The 12170-nt window shown below is 27.5% G+C and overlaps 1 protein-coding gene across 1 annotated transcript; it reads right to left on the minus strand.

The window, feature by feature from the left end:
* Window positions 1-6994: 6994 nt before the first annotated feature.
* LOC129315358 (protein DETOXIFICATION 40-like) lies at window positions 6995-10670 on the minus strand. Its single transcript, XM_054958994.1, has 7 exons — window positions 10316-10670; window positions 9570-10201; window positions 8596-8652; window positions 8249-8487; window positions 7985-8103; window positions 7729-7815; window positions 6995-7413 (listed from the first exon to the last, which is right to left on the minus strand). The coding sequence occupies exons 1-7, from the start codon at window positions 10610-10612 to the stop codon at window positions 7360-7362; spliced, it is 1485 nt and encodes a 494-aa protein (XP_054814969.1). The 5' UTR covers window positions 10613-10670; the 3' UTR covers window positions 6995-7359.
* Window positions 10671-12170: the final 1500 nt, after the last annotated feature.

Raw genomic sequence — 12170 nt, forward strand, 5'->3', positions numbered from 1 at the left:
TACTTTCAATCCTTTAATTTTATATAAGGTTTTAATTTAATCCTTCAATTTTGTAAAATATTTTTTAAAACCTTTAAACTTAATATTGTTAGGATTAAATAATTATTTTTTGTGTCAATTATTATTATTTTTAAAAAAATTAAACTCAATACATTAATATTTAAAAATAATTTGTTAATATTTAAAAATTTAATGTAAAAATTTATTGGCATAAAATTAACAGATTAAAAAATATTTTATAAAAATAAGAAATTAAAATAAATCGTTATGTGAAGTTAAAAAATTAAATATATAATTTAATTCATATTTAAAAGTAGAGATAATATATGGTAGTTGGATTTCAATTGGAGTAGGTGAGCGCAATATTAATACTTTGTGGTCACAATCATTCATTTTTGGCATTTTCATAATTATCAGGGGTTTAAAAGGTATTAATCATCACTTCCAAATTGAATATGACCGCCACGAGTCCTAAGCTGCCGGCGGTCCTTTAATTATTGATGCCTCGTGAGTTTCGTATGTAAAAATACTCCCTACTTTAAAAAAAATATAAAATATTTTTAATTAAATTTTATATCAATAAAATATTTACTTATCTTTCAACTAATCTTATCTTTATATATTTAATTTTATTTAATAAAATATTTTATCTTGAAAAAAATATAAAGTAATTTATTTAAAAGTAATATTAAAAAAATAATGATTACACTTTAAAAGACTCAAAATTTAAAATGTCTTATATTTTTAAATATTTAATTCTTAAAAAATACTTTATATTTTTAAATAAAAAAAGTACTCATTTAATCCCTTTTATAAATCATTTTTGCAGACCTCATCAATACCCCGACCCTATTTTTAAAATATATTTATTTAACATTTTAAAATATAAAATACTTTAATAAAAAATTATTAATTTTACTTTTATTATATTATTTTTCTTCAATATTTTTTCACAAATTAAGTATTAAATAAAAAATATTTTCAAGATTTTATATTTTTAATTTTAAAAAATAAAATTATAAACATATTTAATAAGATTCATTGATACATATAATTTTATTTAAAAGTGCTTTATAAATTAAAATAGAATAAATATTTTTTACATAAATCCTTTGACCTTTAATATAAGATAATTGGAAAGTCGTTTATTATTATTTTTTCAATTTTTCTAAATTATAAATTTAATTTTATCACTTATTCTATCTATATATCTCTTTTCCTATTCGTAACAAGAAAAGTTTAAAAAAACATTAAAACATGTTTGATAAATTAATTATCATTCTTTAACTAAAGTCAATTAATTGAGGGTGTTTTATAACAAAAATATTAGTGAGTTAATTATTACTCCTTCCATTTAAAAATATAAAATATTTTTAATATTTTAAAATATAATTATTATCTTTCTTTTAAGTGTTTTTATTGATAATAATTTTATATTTATTATAAGGTATTTAATAAATATAAATATGAAAAGATAAGATTAGTTAAAAAGGAAGTAATTATTTTATTAAAGAAAAAAATTTAATTAAAAATATTTTATATTTTTTAATAAAAAATATTCTTTCAATAAAAATACGAGAGAGTAAATCGTAAATCGCCGTGGATGTGGTAGGTAGTGTTATGAATTAGTCATCGCAGCCTATTTTGATTGCTCCAAATGGAAAGGCAGTTGGAATGTTTTGCACTTTTTGACCATCAATGACGTCAATTGTTTGGTATATCTGCAACTTGTCACTCTTAAATAAAGCCGATAATTTAAATTAAGTTTCACTGACTAATTCAAAAAATTTAAGATGAAATTCAAAAAAAAAAAATTAATATTTTAATATTTAGGCTTGTTCAGAATAAATTTAAAAAAATTTGAATCAAGTCCGATCAAGTTCAAACTTAGTCCAAATATTAAAATTTAAAAATATTTTTTTAAAAAATATATAAAATATAATAAATATTAATTAATTTTTTTAATTTTTATCAAAATACTATATATTTGAGTATATTATTATAGTTATTTTTAAAAAATTAAAAAATTTACATTGTCATATCTTTATTATTTTCAATCAATAAAATATTTTAAAATAATATTTAAAATATATTTTAATATTAATTTTTATATTTTAACACCCTGTTTTTTTAAATAAAATTTTGAATCTTATACATCATTTGCATATAAAAAATTAATTTTATATTTTTTATAAAATAAAATAATTAATTTTAAAGTAAAAGTAAAATTTGGGCACATACAAATTCTTGATTATACTATTAGATAAATGTAATAAATAAAATAATATTTTTAAATAATTAATTAATTATTATGCATGCTAGACTTAGTTAAAAATTAAAAATAAATTAAAATAAAAATTTATTGTATGTAAAGGTTAAATAATATAAAAGTTAAAGAAAAATGATTCCAAAATAATAATATTTTATTCATAATTAAATAATTGTGCTTTATATAATATAATGATGTCTATTTTTTACATTTATAAAAATAAAAAGTACTATTTACTTAAAAGTTATTAAAAACTTTAAATAAATTAGGACAATAATTTTAAATTAATAATCTAACTGTGATTGAATTAAAATAAACTTGATCATAATTAAAATAATATAATTTAATTAGAATATATAAAAAATTTATATATGACTATGATAAAAGAAATATTTAAATAATTAAGACACTAATTTACAAGTAAAGAATGTATTCATAAATAAATTATACACAATATAACAAAACAGCAATCGAGCTACTTAAATATAAACTTGATAAGTTATTTTTATTTTATTTTTTTAAGGTTAAAATAATATTTTATACTCAATAGAATTATTTAAAAATTAAAATTAATTTAAAAATAAAGAAAAAAATTTAAAAAAAATTTTGGATATTTGAGCCAGTCCAAATAAAACTAAAACTGAAAAGTATTAGGGCTAGGTTTGGCTATATAAACTTTTTAAAAAAGATAAGATACTTTAAGTCTGATCTAAATAAATTCAATCTGAATTGAACTCAACTCAAATAAACCTAACCAACTCAAATTATCGACTTTACTCTCAAAAATATTAAATATTAAAACGGATTCTATTCTATTATGCTTTTGGTTTCATTGATGGGCAGCTTGACCGTTCAAATTTTTGCAGTTTAAATTTTAAGATTTTATTTTTATATTTTATTTGAAATTTATTATGAAAAATTATAATTTTTGAATAAATCTATCTTATTATCAATTTATACAATATAAATTTAATTTAAATAATTTAATTTAATATTTAATTTTTTATTAATCGACTATCTAGATATATCATAAAAAGTCTAAATTTCATAGTAATTTTTTAGAACTTTTATAAATATTTTATTTTAATAAATATAATATTAAAGAATAAAAATAAAAATAATTTTTAAACTAGCACTTTAAAAAAATTTGCAACTTGAAAATTTTAAATCTATACTGTATAGAAAATATTTGGATAGTTAATTATAAAAATAATAAAAAAAATTAATATTAAATTATATCATTTAAATTAAACTTATATTATCTAGATTGATGATAGGATAAATTTATTATTATTTAATAAATATAAAAATAAAATTAATAAATCTAGATCATCTAGATTATAAAAATTAGGTTGGTCTAGATTGTTCATGATGTGATGAGCATTGCCGGAACTAGACTTATTCTATTTCTCTCTCTTCTAAATTATAAAATATTTTTGAAAAAGATCTATTCAACATCATAAAATATAAGATACTTTAATAAAAATAATATTTCAGTAACAATATTTTTTTAAAATTACTCTTAACATTACATTTTCTCTTTCTAAATGAAAAATTGAATGAATGATATTTTTGAAAGTTTATATCTTTCAAAATAAATTATAAAGTGTATTTAATAAGTTTTATTAATATGCATACTTTTATTTAAATGTGTCTTATAAATTAAGACAAAAGAATATTATATTTATATTATGTATGAAAATTTGGTAAGCATGACTTGGTAAATAATGGTGGCTAAACATGAAAAACACTATTTTAATCCCTACACCTTACTTAGGTTTTAGTATAGCTCCTTGTATTTTTTTTTTCGATATTCCAAATCCTTGTACTTGTTTCCACCTACAATGTTAATCTCTACATTTTTAAAAGGACACTGACATGGCACAAATGACATTAATAATGCTGATATGTTAATTAACACCATTAATTTGTATTTATGTGTCAAACTAATGTTCACATAAATTTAATAAGCAATTTTTTTTTTCAAAAAAAAGTCTACACCAAATGAAATAGAGATGTTGACATGAATTTTTTAGTAAGAAAAAAAATTAAAGATTTTAGGTCAGGCCTTTTATTTCATTTGATATATATATTTTTTAAACTGCTTATTAAAAAATTAAAAAACAAAATTAACAGCGTTAATTGACATGTTAACACTATTAATACTATTTGTGTCATGTCAATATTCCTTTAAAAATGTAAAGACTAACATTGTAAGTGGAGAACAATGTAAGGACATGGAGCATCAAAAAAAGAGCAGGAACCTATACAAAGCAAAGTGTAAGGGCCAAAAATAATGTTTTCCTACAAAATATTCTTTGAACTGTTCATAATTTTGTCTTTCTCTACATTTAGTGTAAAAGATAAAATTTAGTTTATCTAGTTTACCAAAAAAAATGGTTTATCTAAAATACTCTTTCCCAATAATTTAGTGGTGACGTTGGAATAGTAGAGCTATCAATTAAAATTAGTCTTTGAAGAGTCAAGGCCAAAACAGTTTGGTTTTGATAAACCTAATTATATCTTAAGGTTTTATTTTGCAAGACTCGGCCATGACTCTCATGGCTAGCCGTGCGGACTTCAGCCCTATGTTTTTCTTGTTCAATTTAAAACCCTAAAAATACATATTTATAATATAAAAAATTATTATACATGAGATTAAGTTTGGGAAAATAAATTTAGGTCAATCCACACTATGACAAAAGTGTAAAACTTAAACATTCAAATCTAATATTAAATAGTAACATTAAAATTAATAATAACAAAAATTAGACTATACTAGCATTGTCAATTAAATCTTGATAAATGAATAAGGAGGGAGAGATAAATGAATCTAGGGTTTTCATTTTTTCCAACTAGATACTTTGCCTTTTATTTTTTATTAAAAATTAAAAAAATAACAGTAAAAGGTTTAAAAGGGCTAGCTTTGGCCCTAAGAGATCAACTCTTTTATTTATATATTTAAAATGATTAGTTTTCTTAAGCTTCTAAATTATCATTTTCTATCTTAAAATAATAAGTCAGCCTTAATTATTTTTAAATTTAAAAGGACTGGCTCGACGGCATTGAGATTAATTAACAACTCCATACTGGCCATATCTCTATTGGAGGGTCCTGCTTGTGCCATTTGATTTTTTTTTTCCCAACGTTAAAAAAAGTTATTTGTAGCGAGGGAAAAAGCAGTTACCTTAGTCCTTACCTATAGTTATTTTCATAAAAGCCTGTCATGGCATTTACACTTACGAAGGGTCTTTCTTTGGAGAAAGATCCAGGACCAGCAAATATGCACAGAGTAACCGAGTAAAGCCAAGTTCAATTTTTATTTACGATAAATTACATCTCACGTCTCTTATAAAACAGTGAGAATGGCAATTAGATTTCATAATTTTAATTTAATGATAATTATGTCCCAACAAAACTTGTTAAAAAGAATAAGGAGTAAGTTGAAATTAATTAATAATTAAAGCAGTTACAAATATGAGAATCTTGATCGCAAGTTGTAATATTTAACTATCACTAGTTCTTGATCAGCAACTTCAACTTTTATATCTGCAACCATTACAACTTAATGTTTAGCAAATTTTCTGAAAACTTAATTATTATTAAATTAAAATTTTGAGACCCGAGTGTTACATATGCAACTTCTAAGATGTGTGCAGCATGATTCCAATGTCACGAATGATATGGGTTATTTTAAATCATGTAAATATATGAGACAGCACTCCAATACTACACTCTTGAGTCTGAGAAGAAATCCATAATCTTTTTTACTAATCACTTTGCATTAAAAAGTGAATAATTAATTATATTTTTTTTAATTTCATCCTTTTATAATTTTTGATGGGCAAAGAGTAAAAAGTTACATGAGAGAGAAATTATTTTTAAAAATGATTCATTTAATAAGGCCAAGTTGAAAAAAAAAAATTGGACAATATAAATAACTTAACTGCCACTAGTTGATTTTGATAAAATAGTTAGAAAGTGACTTACAAATAAGATGGAATAATCTATACCCTCTCTATTAAAAAGAGTAAGACATTTGTAATATTTTAATGTGTAATCATTGTATTTGTTTAAAAGTGTTCCTAATAAATGAATTATTTTTTATTTATTTTAAAGTGAAGCGTTATATTAAATAAAGGTAAACATAAAAAAATAATATTAATTTAATAACAAGTAACTACCTTATTGAGGGGTAAGACTCGATTAAAAATATTTTATATTTTTAAATAAAGGGAGTATCAATATTTTAATTTCCACATGAACCACTCAATAAGAACCTCACTTTGGCTCTGACAAAAAAAAAAAAAGAACCTTACTTTGGTTTTAAAATGTCGGTAAAAATGTCTAAATAGTAAATAGTTTTATAATTAGAAAAAATAAACACAGTGAAATAAGATATACATGTCCTTAGTGATGTATTTTTTGATTGTCCCTTTGGTTTGACTGGTCATGCCATATTCTTCTGGTGGTTTGGCCTTTTCTGTCAGGTGGTCCGGTTTTGTTATGAAGTTCTTCCTCAATTGGCCAGAAAACAAAGAAAATGGAAAGCTCTATTAACATTTTTTTTATCCAAAAAAAAAAAGCTTTAAAGCTCGTATTAAAATTAAAAATTAAAAATTATATATTTTGCGTTGCATGGATGATGAGTAAATTGTTTAATATAACGAAGGCCACAGATGCAAGGTCGATCAGCTTTCTTGCGTCATCAAAAAGAAGGAAAGGGAGAAGAAAATTTTTTTGGTTTCTTCTTCTTCTTATAATTAAACAGTAATTACAATTTAAAACCTATCAAAACTTTGCCTACAGGAAATAGGATTCTACACATATGCAACACACATCACACAACACCCTTAGTTAATCCTCACACACCCCTCTCTAATATAATCCCCCCCTATTTTTGAGTTGAGTCCATGATACCTTATATTAAGGTGGAAGGATTATGCCATCGAATCAAATGATTATTGCGAAAATATGGGTTTCTCCATGGATGGGCCAGGAAGATAGAAATCTATGATCTATTATGATGACAACCCAAAGATAGCGTTGCTATCAACTTGCGCTTCTTATCACTTCTGAATGATTCGGAGTTATTCAACCGGCAGGTCATTCCACTTGCCCAGCCTTTCCTCTGCGTCTTTCACCTGCATTCATTTCAATCCATTCCCCTTTCTTAAATTATCAAATCAATGATGAGTATGATTTTGTTTAATTCAACCAAGCTGTTGTTCAAACCATATATTGGCCTATTGGGAAGGCAACATCTTCCATACAATTTGACAGATGAATTTACCTTGTTTAAATTTGTATATTATACAAATTCAAGGATATTTAATGATTTTTAAAAATGGAAAACATAAATATTTAAACTTTGAAAATTAAGAAGCAGGTTGATTTGATTGCACTATTAAAAAATAATAGAAAAGCGGGGAAAATAACCATGGGAGCGAGGCATGTACCTCCGCATTCCAATCAGTACGAAAAGTGATCCAAATCAAAATGACTGTCTGCAACACTGTGCCGCCGATCATTCCTGACCATATTCCCTGCACAAAATTACAGGGTCACCGGATCTCATGTCTCTGGTCGAATGCATAATAGTATAACAATTCCTCTACGTTTATTTCTCTTAAAACAAAGTCCAATTCATGTTTCGAATGCCTCCATCTAATGATACAGATCATTACATGTAGAAAGAACGATATGAGAACGTACCTTGGCTCCAGTGTTGAAGCAAAACCCAAGAAGAAGGCCAAGAGGTATCCCAACTACGTAGTAACATCCCACGTTGATGTATGCCACCAAAGCTTGCCATCCGCAACCAACAGCCACTCCTTCATGAACCATAACCACCATCTTTATTTCATGTTTCCACTTATAAAAATATCACGATAAAACTCTCGCCAGGAATTAGATTGGCATGTTAATAACATGCTACCAATTGAACAAGACGCAGAGATATATCTATATATATATCACCAGAAAGAACAGGCTGAATTCCATTAAGAAGGAGGGTAATGGCTAATAGGGGACAAAGATCCGAGACAGCAGCAGCCACGGCTTCTCCTTCTGTGAAGGCATAGCTGATGACGTCTCGCAGTGCAAGCACGACTATTGCTGCGATCACTGATATGCTGAATGAGATTAACGTCACCACCACCACTGCAAACGCTGCAGCTTTGGGATGTCCTGCTCCCACTTCGTTCCCCACTCTCACACTGCATGCAGATGTATATACACTTCACTGATGAGTTCTTTTTTCAAACATTTTTAGTTTGGAATTATGTCAAGCAAGGGAATGTGAGTTGAGGTTCTGGGGTTCCCACCTTGCGGCCGCATTGAATCCAACTGAGATCATGAATACCCCTCCAGATATCATTGTGCTGCATTCGTTAATTCGTCTCTGAAAGTAAGTATCACTGCTAAGCTCTTACGTTCATATGAACCTAATCTAACATTGATTTCCCTGGATGTTTTAAATCAGAGTAAGCAGCTAAGTAAGCTGCAGCATATTCATGCTTCTCCTTTCGGTTTCCCTTGATTCACACACTTCATTTTTCTCTAGCATGCGCAGTAAATTATATCAATTCCAGCGATAAATTATCGTCATGCATGAATGAAAGGATTCTAATTCGAGTGGTGGTAGTAGTTAGCGATATACAGATAATAATTAAGCCGCAGATATCTTTCTGCAGTGTGTGTGTGTGTTTGTGTGGAAATCTTAATTTAAACTCAAAAAGCAATGTCTAAGATTAATATAATTATTTTCTTCTCTGGCTTTTCAGATCACTTAAAATACTCCATATTTTATCCTTGCAGATGCTCTTTTGTCTGTCAGTTTGTATTTTTCAATGGTACGGTGACCTTTAAAACAATAATTTGGTATAGGATATTGGAATCAAATGAAAGTGTGCCTAGACCTGTGATCCTTATCGTCGGACCTCTGCATTGATTCTTTCAGAACGTTCCATAAGCATATAAACAAAAATTACCTCTCCGTTGAGAATAAGACAACTCGTCCATAACATGACCTCCAATATTTCTGTAATTATATATCGCGATATGCATGACCAAATCATATTATCTAAGTTTGGGATCACAAACTCTTTGCCTGGGGTGACGTGAAAAGCCACCTTATAAAAAAATTTTAGAGCTCTTTTAACAATGAGAATAATTTGTTAGAGTGCGATGCCAGCGGTTCACTCTGTCTTGATATAGTTTGACGTTAGTTTTCGCAGAATAATTTGAATAACAATAACTTGAATCAATGATCAAGCGCAAATCAATGAAAAAGACTTACCAAATTGAAAGTGAATCCAAAGCCAATTCAGGATTCTCAAGGAGGCCAGCCAACAGGACCAGAATCTGAAAGTACCATGTCTCGAGGCATAACATAACTGCCGACGCCGCCGACAGTTTGAAGAACTCCGGCAACCCGGAGAATGCTTGCAATGAAAACCCACCCCAAGTGCGCCTGAACCTATTACTCTTCACTATATACAAAAATTGAGCAATCACAATAATCCACCACGACAAGCTTAACACCATGGAGGCCCCCAATAGGCCTAGCCCCAGTCTGTACACAACAAGCCAATTTAAGAGAAGGTGTACGACTAGCGTAGCTGTGGATATAACCGCACTCGGAAACACCACGCTTTGTGCTTGTAAGAATTTCTGAACGGGGAAGTTGATAGCATAGGCAAAGATCTGAGGTATGAGGCCATGGACGAAAACTGCAGCCGCGGAAGCAACTTTTGGTGACTCGCCCAGGAAGATCAAAATGGGTTTGGCGAAAATGTACAAGAAGGATGCGAGCAGACCAACTAGAGTCAGAACGATGCTTGCTCGTTGCAAGTAGATGCCTAGCATCTCGTACTGGCGAGCTCCAAATGATTGCCCACACAGTGTTTCCACTGCACTTCCCATTCCCAACTGATGCAACGTACGCACAAAGAGATCGGTTAGAATAATCAATAACAATAACAGTAAATATAATTAAGGGCTCGGAAACACAGAATAATTGAGAAGGAGAAGATCAGTACGTACCATGAGGCCATAGGCGAAGAGTTGGATGCCACCGTTGCCGAGGGAGGCAGCGGCAAGCTCGGAACTGCCCAGGTGGCCGGAGAAGATGCGGGTGGACATGGACATGGCGTAGTTGACGATGTAAACGAAGACGGCTGGAGCGGCGAGATGAAAGAGGAGGTTGAACTCGATGAAGAAGGCGAGTCTGAGGCGTTGGAACAAGGGAAGCGTGGTGTCTGATAATATTGTTTCGAGGTGATGGAGCGAGTGGGATTGAGAAGACGAGGATAACAGAGGTTGACACGCCTGAGACGCCATGATCCTGGTGACATGAAATGGCAAAGTATAAGAACACAAGCCTAAGTGTGTGTTAGGATTACAAAAATCCGCAACTGAAGTTAAAATCATAAACTGAAATTAGGAAAATGGTTGCTGACTTTCACGTGATTTATGTTTAAATATTTTTTTAAAAAGTCATCTAAATAAATTAAATTTATACAATTCTATAATTAATTTTTCTTTATAAATATGGAATGGTTACTTTGAATTTTATCATTTTTTTCTTTTTAAAAATTAAGATTTTTGATATATCAATAGATTTTATATTTATAATCTACTTTTTGTAAACAATATTAATTTTAAGTTTAATTTTTTTCTTAAAAAATAAAATTAGTCACAAAAGCACATTATTAATTATGAAAAAATATTTATTCAAATAAGAGTAAAATTGAAATAGAGGGTTGGTATGTTTTCAGGCTATGTCCGTAAAAGTTTTAGAAATAATTTTTAAAAGCCAAGTGTGCATCTATATATTCCTCGAGTGGAAGATTACAAGTTGGATTTTACTTGTAACATGCAAGCCTCCCCCCCCCCCTCCTTGCCTTCGCTAATGAGTTTAAAAAGTATTTTGATAAAAGTGTTTTACCAACTACTTCCACTATTTAAAAATATATAATATTCTTTTAAAAAAATTAAATATTTAAAAATATAAAATATTTTAATTAATCAAGATATAATTATTGTTTTTCTTATAAAAATATTTCTGTTAAATGAATCATTTTATATTTATTTTAAAATAAAATATTTTATTAAATAAAAATAAGTATAAAAAATAAGATTGATTTGAATACAAGTAACTATTTTATTAAAATATGATATACAATTAAAAATGTTTTATATTTGTTAATGAAAGGAATATTTTTTTTATTTTTTTCACCAACAGGCTTGAAAAAGAAAATCTATTTTGATTTGAATTAGTGGGGACTTAATGATTAACATGTGACTTTCGAAAACTGTTAATATTATAAACAACAATTAGTCGTGTTATCCACAATTTAATGTTATGCATGAACATTGATATTAATAATAATATATATGGACGACTTGGTGTTAGTCACTTTTGTGAAATTCTCAATATCATTAACAACTGTTAAATAAGTCAAATTCTGTTTTGAAACTGACATATTACATGGAATGTAGAACAATATATGAGCCGGGAGCCTGACAATTGGAAAATTAGGCACGACTAGAAAATACCCCCTCTATGTAATTAAAAAGAAAAAGGAAAAAATTCCCCTTCGTTGCATGGAGGGACAACAAAATTTAATAAATATCAATATTAAAAATCTGTATAAATACAAAATTTGGTAATTAAAGTGAAAACAGGCAACAAGCATCACAATTTGCCGGGAAAAATTCACATCACGCTGATTAATTAGGTAGACCAGTGAGTTTCATGCATATCAATGTCATCTTTTTTGGTTAACAAAAACTGAGCTATCATGTGATCTTTTGGATTAAATTTCATGGATATCGGTATGCGTCATCTCAATTCTCAATCATCGCGTATCCAAACACGCATCATTAAAGAATTTAG

This window comes from Prosopis cineraria, unplaced genomic scaffold (assembly GCF_029017545.1).
Source record: "Prosopis cineraria cultivar Desert tree isolate PC_DT_omini unplaced genomic scaffold, ASM2901754v1 PC7, whole genome shotgun sequence".
Classification (NCBI taxonomy): Eukaryota; Viridiplantae; Streptophyta; class Magnoliopsida; order Fabales; family Fabaceae; genus Prosopis; species Prosopis cineraria.